At 38.7% G+C, this 14125-nt stretch overlaps 1 protein-coding gene and 1 long non-coding RNA gene across 2 annotated transcripts; one reads left to right on the top strand and one right to left on the bottom strand.

Moving 5' to 3' along the window:
• The first annotated feature begins 5051 nt into the window (after positions 1-5051).
• Positions 5052-6921, top strand: LOC110711418. Its single transcript, XM_021889796.1, has 2 exons — positions 5052-5400; positions 5476-6921. The coding sequence occupies exon 2, from the start codon at positions 5507-5509 to the stop codon at positions 6245-6247; it is 741 nt and encodes a 246-aa protein (XP_021745488.1). The 5' UTR covers positions 5052-5400; positions 5476-5506; the 3' UTR covers positions 6248-6921.
• A 113-nt stretch (positions 6922-7034) lies between these two features.
• Positions 7035-8039, bottom strand: LOC110711419. The gene is made up of 2 exons (XR_002509351.1): positions 7330-8039; positions 7035-7234 (listed from the first exon to the last, which is right to left on the bottom strand). It is a non-coding gene; the product is annotated as an uncharacterized LOC110711419 (long non-coding RNA).
• Positions 8040-14125: the final 6086 nt, after the last annotated feature.

Below are 14125 nucleotides of genomic sequence, written 5' to 3'. Positions count from 1 at the left end.
AATAGTAAGTATGCAAACTTTTATTAAGTAGCTCTTGACTATTTACATCATTCAAAAGAAATATTTCTTAAGATTATCTACATTCCAAGTTCGAGGCAACGGTTGTCCGTCTGGTGTTTCCAGACGGTAGGTACCGTCCCTGACTTCTTCACAGATTCGGTAGGGTCCTTCCCAGTTGGGAGTTAGTTTGCCAGACTCATTAGCCCTACCAACTGCTTCCATTTTTCTAAGTACAAAGTCCCCTACTTTGAGTGGACGCCTGTGTACTTTTTTGTTGTATGATCTAGTCATTCTCAGGCGATAGATTTCATGGCGCAAGACAACATTGCCCCTCTTTTCAGGAAGTGAGTCTAATGCCAGGCGCATGGCTTCCCAGTTTGCCTCTTCGTCATATAGCATTACTCAAAGAGTCGGCTCGAAGTGTTCTATTGGAAGAACAACTTCCGCACCGTAAGTTAGGAGGAATGGAGTTTCTCCAGTCGCCCTTTTTTCAGTCGTCCTAATGGCCCAGAGAACATGTGGTAGTTCATCTGCCCATAGGCCGCCTGCTCGTTCAATCTTTTTCTTGAGACCGTCCGAGATGATTTTATTAAAGGCTTCTACCTGGCCGTTTGCTTGTGGACGGCCGACAGATGCAAAGTAGTTTGCAATTCCTTGGTCACCCAACCAGCTTTTGAGAACAGGCGTCTCAAATTGGGGACCATTATCAAAAACCATAGACATGGGAACCCCGAACCGAGTGATGACATTTTTCCAAATGAATGAAATTACATCTTTCGTCTTGATTCCCTTTACAGCCTCCGCCTCTACCCATTTAGTGAAGTAGTCAACGGCAACAAGTATGTACCTCATTCTGCCTGTAGCAGGCGTATATGGACCCAGAATGTCCATGCCCCACTTAGCTAACGGTAGTGGGCTATGAATGGTAGTGAGGTCAGTAGCCGGACGGTGAATTAGTTTGCCAAACCTTTGGCACTTGTCACATTTTTTCACCATCTCCATTGCATCTGCTTCCAAAGTAGGCCAAAAGTAGCCCTGCCGCCTTGCCCTTTGAGCAAGCGTCCTACCGCCTATATGAGAAGCACAGTAACCAGAGTGAAGATCGTCTAGTATCTCTCGTCCCTTTTCTGGAGTAACACACTTTAAGAAGGGTTGAAGGTACCCCCTTTTGTGAAGTTCTCCCTTTATCATTTCAAAACAGGTGGCTCGTTTTTTCAGTGCTCACCAGCCGGCTGAGGGTGGAACTCATCCGACCGCTCCTCTGCCAATGATTGCTATTTTCTTTCTTTTCTTGCGGCCCCTGTCTGGGATGCCTTTCTCTTCTTGCCGCCTGCTTCTTGAACAGGCGCACTCTCCTTGACATTGTCAAGGTCTGTTTTTCACCGCTTGACCCAGTGGCCATAACAGTGGGCTTGACATCCGAGAGATAGCACTCTTGTGCCATCCTCTGATCTCCCCTTAGCGAGCCGACTGTTCCATTATCCCTCTCAAACTTGAGCAACATAAGAGATGGGATTATAACAGCCTTGGAATTATTCAGGGTTGGTCGACCCAGAATCATGTTGTAGGCCGAGAGTTCTTCTACTACCAGGAATCGGACTATCATGTGTCGTCCTTCCCCTTTTTCGCCCAGGCGGATGGGTAAATCCACTCGTCCCAGTGGGTGGACGACTCCTCCAAACCCTACTAAAGGGTGGGAGGCCGGATGTATGCAATCAGTCTGATATTTTAGTTTCGACAGACATTTGCTACTGATGAGATCTGAGGAGCTTCCGGTATCTATGAGGAATCGGCCAACTCTCTGGTTGGCCACTTTACATTCAATAACGATAGGGTCGTCATGCGGCCCTCTTACCCCTCCTAGATCTTCTTCAGTGATGACAATCTCAGGAAATGAATATTTGGACGGCCGTTCTTGGTGAACGGAATTTACATCTAACCGCCTGATATTGTCTTTGTTGCCCCTAATAGTGGGGCCGCCTCCTGAGAAGCCGCCTGCAATGGTGTAGACGACTGCATCATCTGTATCGGAGCTGTCGGTCTGTTGATTCTTTTTGGCCGACTGCTTTTTTGAGGAAGTGTTCCCCGTAGATTTCTTGACATAAGTGTCAAGATCACCTTGCTCAGCCAGGCGGTCCAAATACCGCATGAGACTGATGCAGTCATTGGTGTGATAACCAACATCATCATGATAAGCACAGAATTTATCTTGGTTCCGGTTGTTTGCAGAACCCTTCATGGGGACCGGCTTCTCAATTGAGATCCGTCCCTTGATTTCTTTTAGGATAAACTGGTTATCTTTGTTAAACGCATACTTTGGGGAGTATGGTTTGAATTCTTTTTTCTTTTTCTGGGCCGGCTGTTTAGAGGAATCAGCCGCCCAGACCTCTTTTCTCTTCTCATCTTTGTTTGACGACTGTTTCTGTCGTCCTTCTCTTTTGTCGAACCTTTTCCCGTCCGACTGTTTTACCGTACAAAGATCAGTCGCCTGTATATAGGCTTCTGCTTCAATCAAGGCCTCTTGAAGAGTCGCCACCCTCTTTCGAACCAAATCAAATTTGAAGGTAGACCCGTCTTTGAGACCTCTGAAAAAGTCAGTATAGGCTACCTCATCCGGTAACCCTTGAATCTGTATTCTCATCAGGTTAAACCGCCTGATGTAAGAACGAAGCCCCTCCTTCTCGCCCTGCTGAATTGTTCCTAAATCAAGGGTCGTTTTCTTCGCAGGGATGTTCATGGCGAAGTTGGAGGTGAATAAGTAAGCAAGCGTCCTGAAGCTATTTACACAACCAGTCGGCAGGTTGCCGAACCATTGTTGTGCTATTCCTTTGAGAGTCGCTGGGAAACACTTGCACCAAGTGGGATCATCCAACCCTTGAAGGTACATCAGGTTGGTGAATGCCATCAGATGGTCTTCTGGGTTAGTAGTTCCGTCATAGGCGCCTACTAGTACATTTTTCACTTTGGCCGGCTGAGAGGCTTCAGTAATTTCCTTGGAGAAGGCCGACGGCTGTTCACCTAGTCTAAGCAACCGTAGCTGCCAGTCCATAGGTTGGACGTTTTTTGCTGCAGGTCCACCAAACGGAGGTGGCTGCAAAAAATACTGTTGTTGCGGCACAAATGGTAAGTTTGGTACCGCCTGGTCGCTATGAAAGCCGGACTGACGGGAGGTGCCGCCTGACTGACTCTCATGATACGACTGAGTATGCCTCACCGAGGCATTTCGCAGACTGTCTTGAATGTTTGAAGTAGAGGCCGACTCTGACAATCGGTCACTCTTCTTCTGCTCTAGCAGTAGCCGAGCGTCTGTGAATGTTTGCTTCGACCCGTCCGCCTGAATATGACGAACATGTTTCCTATTTCCTGTAGGAAAACGGAATTTTGTGAAATCAAGGGCAGGTGGCTCCCGCTTCCTAGATTTAGGATGAGGAGTCGCCTCTCGCCCTTGAACTGGCTTCCTCTTCAGTGAAGTTGAGGGTTTCTTAGCCGACTGCTCCTTGACTGGAGCAGGCGGCTTCTTGTTGATCAACTCTTGAATCTCTCCCTTGAAGTTCCTCATGAAGGTCATGAGTTCGTTCCTTGTGATGGAAGCAGACCCATCAGACGGCTGTTGCCGAACAGGCGGTGCGCCTGCTGGCTCACTTCCAGTTTGAAGATGTTCCCGTTCCCTCCTTTCGGTATGACGGGTACGTCGGGCCCTTAGGGTCCCGTCTGAAGCTGTGTGAGCTTCAACTTCAAATTCACTCTCGGTATCATGGTTCGACTGAACTTGAGGGTCGTCTAGGGGACGCCTCTCTTCAGGAGTCGGTACAGACTTGGATGCCATCTCAGAAGTACTCTCCCCACAGACGGCGTCAAATGTTTCGGGGTTTTCTGATGTCCTGCGGGAGAGTTACAATTCCGAGACTGGAACCGGACGCCTGTACCTGCAAAATAACGGAGACTCCTGGTGGTGGGAGCTCCGCCTCCAACGGTCAAGTTAGTACTTGATTAAGGAGTAATTAATGCGGAAATTAAAGTGACTGGGTCTCTCTAGGTGAGAGTGTTTAATGTAGGTAATCTGCTTTGTTAGCGAGATCAGCCGGTTATTACTGTGTGTAATTAATGTGTTTTTTCGTAATCCCCCTTAATGAGGATTAAGGGAGGTATTTATAACCTTGGGAAACGTGCCCATCCTAGGTTTAGGTTAACCTAGGGCTGATTGGGCTTCCCTCGGAAGTTGGGCCTGGGTGGCCGGTTTCTCCATTGGGCATGGAGTATGCCACATGTCATGACATAATAGGTCCAAGGTGGACGAATAAGCGCGTGCCACGTGGCAAGACCTGACAGTTCCAATTGGGGGACACTTGGCAGGACCTGATTGGCCCACGTGGCGCATTCCGATTGGTGGGAGCAAAATCCCCTAATCAATAATTATCTCTTCTTAATACTAAACACTTTGGTCCTCACACCCTCTTTTAACTCTTACCACTCTAATCTTTTAAAAAACACAACATTATATAGCCAATCAACTATTTACCTCTTAAAATCTTCTCTGAAAAGTTTATTATAAACACGTTTTGGGTATGTAGCATTTTTTTTCTTATTAAACGATGTTTGTTATTGGAAACAAGAAGTATAATGTAAATTTTTTTTTTTGTGCCTTTGATTGGCTAAATGTTAAAATAAAAATTTTAGGATAGTCTTTAACTTGCATTGCCTTGTCTTTACCTTATTTTTAAACCATCAAACACAAGACTTCAATAGTGTAGTTTGAGTTCTTTCTCATGGCGCACTTAGGAATGGGGTTTACACTTCAAGGTGCAAGGTGGTATGATGAGGTGTGTGCCTAATTGAAGTGGGGCCATTATCTTGCATTTGAAGTTAAAGTACATGTGAAGATGAAGATGTTGATTTCCATCAACAATTGAGTTGAAGATGTTGATTTCCTTCAAGTTAAAGTGATCGCATTCTTCAAAATAAAGGTTACTATATTTTAGAGGTGATTAAAATTGGACTGGGTTGGGTCTTAGTATAAAATCTCATGCCCAAACTTGCATAAAAGTGGCGAGTTTTTCCGTCCAAGTTCGGGTTTTTGACTAAAAATGTGTATTTTTTAGCCTGCTCAAACCCATACTTTTTTGTAGTTGATCACCTCTACTATATTCGAATTAGATTTGACCTTTTTCGGCCACACTTATGTTTTTTTCCTTTGTTTTCTCGATTTCAAAATTTCTTTGAAAATTCCTTATTATGTCTCTTGTTAGCTTACAATATTAAACGTTTTGCAGAAATTACTCTAATAAACACTTTGGAGTTTCCTCTAGATGTACAAAAACTTCTCTTGTTGAACAATTCTCTTAATAAAGAAGTTACGACTAGTGAAGCCTCGACATTTGCCATTTGTGCTTCTTCACTAAGGTTCGCCCAAACTAATTTTGATATCCACCATATTAAAGGAGGTGAATATGGCATAACAATTCCCTCTTATTGTAGGGTTTGTGATGCAAAAGTTTGCGAACAAGTCATGGATATTGAAGAGGAGGAGATGCTACGTTGCACACACTTCGAAAATGATGCTACTAAGGAGGGGGAAGTCCTACATAAGAACGCTCTGCACTTCGAATGTTTTGATATTAAGGAGGGAGAGGTGGTACATAGCAACGTTTCACACTCCAAAGGTTTTGGTTCCAAGGAGAGGGAAGCATTATGTGAGCACTATGAAGATTATGATCTTGAGGTGGGGGAGATACTAGGTGGCAATAATGAGCACTCTCAAGATTATGATATCGAAGAGGGGGAGATAATAGATAGCCATGCTTCTCACTCCAAAGAATTGACCTTTTCAAAGGTAACAAAGCAAAGGCAACCAATACAAACTTTGTATAGGAAGCTCACGGAGTGTCATGTGCCTAAAGAGAAGTTGAAAATTGAGGCGAATGATGTTCTTAATGAGGAGATTTTAAAAGAAAGCATTACATATCAAGATATTTGTAAAGAATATGTTGTAAAGATCCAAAAGCTTAAGAAAAATCTCGAGGATGAAAAGAATAAATTAGACGAGGTAGTTAAAAAGCATCGTCAACAAATGTGGAAGGTTGTGTGTGAGCTTGAGTCTACAAAAAAGGAGCTTCAAGGTAAGATCATTGAGCTTGCCAAGAAGACCGCTGAAGTTAAAATGGCCGAGAAACTTGCGACTAAGGAATGTAATAAGAAGGAAGCCTACAAGCTTAGGTTGAAAGCCTGTCGAAAGTGTCGTTATCATTAACCTAAAGTTGAATTGGGATGGCATTAAAAATGTGGGTAACTTAGTGTTCTTCAATATGAATAAAGATTAGATACAAAGTAGTAAATTTATGAAAACTAAGGTTTTGTTTGAAACCATATTAGTTCAAAGTAATATATTTCCATGTAAACCCTATGCTTGAAAGTTGATTGTGGTGTTAATAATTTTTAGCTAACATCCTTTTTGGTGTTTAGTGCTCATAAGCTACATGTCCCCCTTAATAGTTCTTGTGTTGTTTTTCGTCCTTGTTCCTTTGTTTATGTTTATGATACTCTTCATAGTTTCGAATAATATTGCTTATTTTTTTAAAACATCATATTCTTATGTGTTCATAACCTTTTCGCTTCTTTTGTTATACTCGATGTGGATATTAGGGCTAAAGAAAATGTGAAAAAATTGGGTAGGTGATAGAAAAAAGGGAATAAAGCAAGAAAGATAAAGTATAGTTTCCATTAGGGGTGAACATGGATCAGATATCCGATCTAAAACTGGGTTTCGATTCGGTTATCTACTTATCTGTATCCGAAAATTCCTATATTTCATATGCGTATCCGATTCGAAAAGATATCAGAATATTCGAAAATTTCCGATCGGATAGCTTAGTTATCCAATATCCGACCTTTTAATAATATTGAATAAATACTTATTTAATGGCATTTTTATTTATTTTTTAAAGGCAGATTGATATAGGGCCGTCTTGAACAATTTTGATGCCCTGTTCTAGTCTTAAAAATGGGCCTTAATACATATATATAAAAAATTATATATATATTATAAAAAAACCAACGTAAATTCGTACTATATATATTTCAAACTCTTTTATTAAACAAACTTATTAAAATAAATCAAACTCCTTTATCAAACTTATAAATTACATCTTAGTATCAAACTACTACTTAAAAAGAGCCATCCTTCTAACACTCAACCTCTAATTGCCCAGTTGAAGGTGATTTATCTAGTGTAAAAAATCTGCAATACAAAAAAATTCACTAATTAGCGGAAAAAATTACTTATCTCAATTTTAAAAAAAATGATTTATTAATTTAGGAAAAAAAAACGCATACCTTACTGCTTTTTCCAGATTTTGAGCAGTTGAACAGTGAAGATGAAAGCTTCCATTAATTTTCTCCAAGACTCCAACAATAAAATTGTATCAATCTTTCGGACAATTATAAAACTTTGCTGATTTGTAAGGCCAAATCAATCTAACTTTTTTTCCCTTAAGAACAAAATTGATCAATAATTTTTTATGAAAAGATAAAAATTTGGTAGGAGTATATATTGGATTGAAAATTTTAACCGTTGAAATGAAATTTAAATGAGGAAAAAATCGATTTAATTGCTCCATTATCAATTACAGAAATAAAAATGAAGAATATGGAAGGTTTGATATTTTTGTGGGAATTGCAAGAAAAGAGAGTAATTAGAGGGTTTTTTTTAAAAAAAAAATGGAGAAATTAAAGGAAGGTAAAGATTTGTAAAATGGAAAATTGAATCTTTTTGTTAAAATTTAGGAAGCTAAATTGACGGAGTAAACTAGGAGCATATTGTTGACTGCCAATCTGCCATTAAATATAGCTAAGGAGAAGGAAGTTTCTAGATTTGATTTTAATGCTTTTTTTTTTTTTTTTTTTTTAATGGCCCCTTTGGTTTTGGGGCCCTACGGAGGCCCAAAACCGGCCCTGGATTGATATATTTGCTGAATTGAACTATATTTCTGCAACAATTCTCTAAAAATAAATTAATTCATTGCAACTACTTTAACAAGAAGATCAAATAAACCAGAAATATAAAAAATCCAATAAGTAATTTTCACAAATTACAAAACAAATAAATTTTACACAAACTAATTACAAAACAAAGAAAAACAAACCTGCAAACTAATTGTCACAAAACACAAAACAAATAAATTTTAATTGTCATTCAGAAGAAGTTGAGAAGAGAAGCCGTTGTTGGTGCTGCAAGTTGGAAGCTTACGATATCCAATATTTGAAATCTGATATCCGATATCTAAAATCCGATATTCGATTTTTTTTCGGATATTGAATATCCGAAATTTAATATTTCGATATCCGATATGATCAAAAGAGTGGACAAAACGGATTACTTATGCATTTACAACTTAAAAAGCGACTAAAAGACCTAAAAGCAACTATGAAAGTAGCATAAACGTGTCTATAAATCCTATATAAATATGATTCATCACCGCCCACAGGTGAGAAGTAGGTAAAGATAAAAGTTTTGTACAAGCCAAACTGAATACAGAAGAGACGAGCAAAAAATACGTCATTAAACAATGAGAAAACTAGATCCGCACGATCCCGAGGCTGATTGCGTGACTTCCTATGCACTACCATTCAAAAGGATATATTCGCCAACACTCTTCGGGTTAGTCGTCTCGGGATCTTCCCCAAAAGGGGTTGAGGAAGTAGAGGGCTTAGCATTTTCTCTCTCGGCAGCCCGAATGTCAGCTTGGTTTAGAGCCTTTACTTCCTCGGCTCTAAACAATATGAAGCTCTAAAGTCGACATCCGGGTTGCTGATAGAGAAAAAGTTGTGCCCTCCACTTCCTCGGCCCCTTCTAGGGAAGATCTCGAGTTGACTATCCCCTAGAGTGTTGGCAAAGTTATCCTTCCGAATACTGGTGCATAGGAAGTCGTGTAGTCGTCCTCGGCCGACTGGGTGAGCCTCAGAATCGTGCAGATCTAGATTTTTCATTGTTTAATGTCGTACTTTTTGATTGTCTCTTCTGTATACAGTTTGCCTTGTACAAGAATTTATTTTTTTGCGTAGTTGTACCTTGGCAGCTGGTGTGGGCAGTGGTGAATCCTATTTATATAGGATTTAAGGGCACGTTTATGCTACTTTTCTAGTTTCTTTTAGTCGCTTTTTAAGTTGTAAATGCATAAGTTGTCCGTTTTGTGCTCTATTACGCTTCGTTTGTGTTTTCTTAATGTTTAGGTGATTTCATAATCATTTGGATGCTTTCGAAGTGTTTAGAGTTAATTTGAATGATATTTGGGCGGAAAGTCAATTCATCGAGTTCGTTGATAAAGGAGTCTATGTTCGTGGATGTTACTTTGAGGATTTTATGCACGGAGAATGAAATTATCTCTACGAGAGTCGTTATGCATCTTTCTGAAACAAATTTGAGTTAGAAATGAAGTTAAACGATGATTTAAGAAGTGGCAAAATTGACTCTTGTCCACTCTTTTGATCATAACTTGAGTTCTACTGATTAGATTAAAGTGATTCAAGTTGGTGTAAGAAAATGTGTATAAAGCTAAGTAAAGCTCAACTAAAACCAATTACTCCCTTTGTATTTTTTTTATGTGCTACACTAATTTTGGCACAAAGATTCAGGAGGGTTGGTTTGGAGAAAGTTTAATGTTGTGTAAATTAGGTTTATGAGGAATTCAAAATTATTGAAAAGTGATTGGGGGTAAGTAGTTTTTTCAAAGGTAAGAGATGTGATTGGAAAGAACCAACAAATTATGTATTAGTGGGGCCCATGTAAGGAGTGAAGGGAGAGAGTGGATACCCTAGTATTTAAAAATGCTACGTAGTAAATAGAATTAATTGTTGTCTCAATTCTGATGTACTATGTATCTTTTAATAAGAACTGAAAATTGGTACACTTGATTTCAAGTATCAAGGAGGTTCTTTGACTCATCTTAAAATCCCCATGAAATTTTTTCATGGTTCCATCAACTCCATGCCAATTGTTTCTGTAGCTACTAGTTGATTATGATTTTTTAATCTTTGATGTCTGTACTGTTAAAGTAATTTCTACTTAAGAAACCCTTGTGTATGCTTTTATTGGTTAGCAATTCCTGAAAGTGAGCAAGAGAACTAGATCTTCATTTTCAAAATAACTTGAGTCTAGGATTATCATGTCATCATCTAATAGGGTAAAACATTATCTCAAAGTTGGGACAATGAGTCTAGTTAATAACTTACATCACTTTATTTTATCAAACTTGAGTATTATTGTTTTCAAGTAACTACCTTCTCTTTGGCTATGGTATGTAAATTTTATATAAAACCTTTTCGAGCTAGGATTTTCTTTGCAAAACCAATAACTTCTTGGTCTTCTTCTCAAGGTGGATTATCGAGGCAGAGGATCTAGGTCTTTGCTTGGTGATCTTGGGCAGGGATGTGCTATGATTCTATGAGTTATGAAAAATGAGTCATCCAACTCTTTTTGTTTATACCCAAGTCTCTTCTAAAGAAGGCAACTTTATATAAATATAACATGATTTAGGTCTTTTTGCTTTCCAAATTCTCAGTTTTTTTTTTTTTTTTTTTTTAAATCTCTCCAATTGAGGAAGCCTTTTATTAATATGGCGTGGTAAATAATCTTGAAGCTATTTCTACTCTGAAATGACTGAGTTAAATAAATTGGTGCTATATGGTCACTTGATTCCAGCTATGGAACAACCATGAAAATGATATTTGGAAACCTTGATTCAAAGTGCTTGATGCTAGAGATCTGTCTTTTCTATCCTTCTAAGCTCATCTTTTCAATGCCTTTTAGTGATTAAATGTTTCTTCATCCTTCCTGTCCATATGCTACAAGATTTTCCTTAGCTTGATAGGTTTTACTGACCTAATTTATACAAGAAGAAGCTACAAGAAAATGCATTTCGCTTTCGTCGGATGAAGTCGCTTCTGCACAAAGAGAGGATGTCTTTGAAAGATAGCGACTTCTTATTTATATTGTTGGAAATCTACTTTGTTTTGTTAGTGGTTTTCTGCCGTTGGTCTGTCAAGGAATATTGGATTGTTGGGTTGATGCAGTCAGCTTTTGAAATCTAACAGGTTAGTAGAAAATTTCTAGCTTGGGGTGGATTCGGCAAAATCTGTTTCTTTGTAGTTAATTGCTGTCCATTGTTGATTTATATTATATTTAAGAAAGGTTAGTATGGACAACTATATATAAATAACAAATCCCAGATGTATCAAACTACTGATAGAGGATATAGGATCCATACTATGATTGATTAAACATGTACAAAACATTGTTTTAGTTTTATATGGTAACTGATTTTGTGTATTTTAGCAAGTAGCTCCTGCTGCCTGTATCATGCTGAGGGGTATTCAGGTCTTAAACACCTATAATAATGTTGCATTAACTTCCCAAGTGAGATACTAATTTCTGAGAATGGAATATATATATATATAGCTGAGATTCTGAATAATAGCCTTATGAACACCACCTGCCTGCTACTAGAGCTCAATGTCCGGAATTGATATGCTTGGCATCATACTCAAATAAGTAGCTGAATAAGGCTGTTTAGAGAACTAGTTCTCTGGTGAACCATAGGAGGGGGACAAATTGGTAATTCTACTTGAGGTAGGATCCATTGCCCTTCCTCTCTGTGGTTCAGAACTAGTTTTTCCGAACAGTTTTCTTCTATACGAGTGGCAGAGGGCATTATGGAACTATCTCATGTAGGTTTGCCCCTCTGATAGCTTAGAACAGGATCAAATTTGAATTTGTGCCCAATCTCATACATTTACGAGTTCAGTGATATGCTTGGAGTTGTGAATGGTATCAAGCGCTTTGGAAGAAAGCTCCGGAAAGGTCATTCAATACCTTTGATAAGATGAATTAAGTGGTGCGTGCCAATATAATGTGGTACCGCATTGCCTACATGCTGCAGCAATACATGTGGCTCTCAGGTTATATGTAAATTGGCTTGCCAAAGGGTGTGAATTTTGACAATTTTTGCTCTCATATTAAGAGCAAATTTGGCTCAATGCGATTAGGATGTTACGCAATCTAGGGAAGAAAAGCCAAATTCGGAAAGAGCTAATCTTTTTATGCTGCAGGAGAGAACAAGTCATCTGTAGGAATATACAAGTTTCTAATGCAACATGGTGGGATGTTGAACTGTGCTGTAAATTTCATTGGATTTGTGTATAAACGCATCTTTTGCAGATTATTCTAGTTCATGTTGCTATGATTTAGTATTGCACAAATCTAACATTGCATTTGTACTGTATTTATGGTTGTTAAAATGATGATGCTAGGAGACACATATATGTAACACATGTTTTTAGTAAAATGAATGTTGTAGGCACCTTAAATTATTCTGTCACGCTCTCGGAAAAAAAGAAAAAGAACAAAAAAATTGTTCTATGTCACGCTACCATTAATCGATGCACATCAGTGCGTGTGGAGTACGATAGAACATTACGTTTGTTTTATAAAGATATTAACACTAGTATGTTTACGGATATTAACACTACTATTTTTACGGTAATTTAGTTTCTGTGAGACTATATGAGAGTAACAAGTGGGGAAATGAGCGACCTATTATCAGTCTATCACCCAACAATGCAGTTAGACATTAATATACCGTAAGTGGTTAGTTGTGGTGTGCCATATTAGGGTTTATTCAATATAACATATGTCAAAAAAGAAATTAATTGTAAGTGGTAACTACATTAAACCGGATTAGAAAGAGAAAAATGTACCTTAGACGAAGTATATTGGAAGGGGTGTATAACTATCAAGTCACCTTTCGGGGATTCGTAGAAGGTTTCCCTGTGTTCGTGATGCAAGTTTTATATTACTCCACTGCATGCTAGTTTTTTCAATAATTGATGATAAGTGTAAAATATTTTCATGTGGTAATTCGAAAGCTCTGTGAACAATTATTACAATTTTATAGTACGGAGTATATGAATACACCAAGCTAAGCTTGACATAATGGTAAGGATTATTCCTTTAAAGGTTGGGAGAAACCTCCACATTGACTACTTTGAGAGTAGAGATCCCTAAGCTAGATGACAAAATCATCCACCAATTGATCCACAACCTACGCTTACCTACCCGTTAAGTGGTTTTAACCAAGTTTGCCTTGTAAAATGGGTTGTGTCAACCCGACCTAATGGCCACCTCCGTGTAACAAACAAATGGATCTTAGATAAGTTTGGAATAATATGCATATGATGTGATTATAGCTAGAGCTGGGCATGGGCCGTGTTGGCCTGCGGGCGACACGGGCACGGCACAATCCCCCCGGCGGCACGGCACGATGACCGAAGAGTGGGCCGTGGGCCGTGCCGTGAACAAAGTTTGGAAATTTCGGCACGAGCATGCGGACGGCACACCAATTCGGCCCGTGGCACGGCCTGCCAGCACGACATGGTTAAAACGGCTACTTTCCAACGTTAATATGCGCTAACAGCTATAAAACACTAGTTTTTTTATTTCTATTTCTATCGGCTAGTTTTTATTCCTAACAGTTACTTAATCTAATTCCCTAAAAATACATCACTTCACCATTCAATTTTTTCCACAATTCATATATCAACTCATCTATTCTCTTATTATATGCATTATTGCTTTTTGCTAAATAATAAAGATGTATAATAATAAAAAATAAAATTAATTATAATAATAAAAATAACATAAATAATAATAAAGATCTATAATAATAAAAATAAGAATAATAAAAAAGAACTATAATAATTTAATAATAAAAAAACATAAATTAATAAAATTATTTAAATAATATATTGATTTAAAAAATAATAAATTTATGTCGTTGCCAGGTTGGCACGGCACGCTAGGCATGTGGGTCGTGCCGTACCGTGTGTTGGGGTGTGCCAATTGGTGGCCCGGCACGACGCGACACGACCTACCACCAGGCACGGCTAGCGGCGGCCCGGCACAGCACGATGCCCAGATCTAATTATAGCCCTCAACCCATTTTAATAATTGTTGATGAACACCTCAACAAACTCATATGTGAGTGGAAGTGTTGTCTAACACTCCAACATTAAACAAATATAAAATGAAGCTCAGTGTTGGGATGTGTATACTACATGAAGAAACAAGAAAGTTGTG

This window comes from Chenopodium quinoa, unplaced genomic scaffold (assembly GCF_001683475.1).
Source record: "Chenopodium quinoa cultivar QQ74 unplaced genomic scaffold, ASM168347v1, whole genome shotgun sequence".
In the NCBI taxonomy this organism is placed as follows: Eukaryota; Viridiplantae; Streptophyta; class Magnoliopsida; order Caryophyllales; family Amaranthaceae; genus Chenopodium; species Chenopodium quinoa.
Note: the sequence above shows the minus strand (reverse complement) of the source record. Positions and strands in the feature narration are given on the sequence as shown.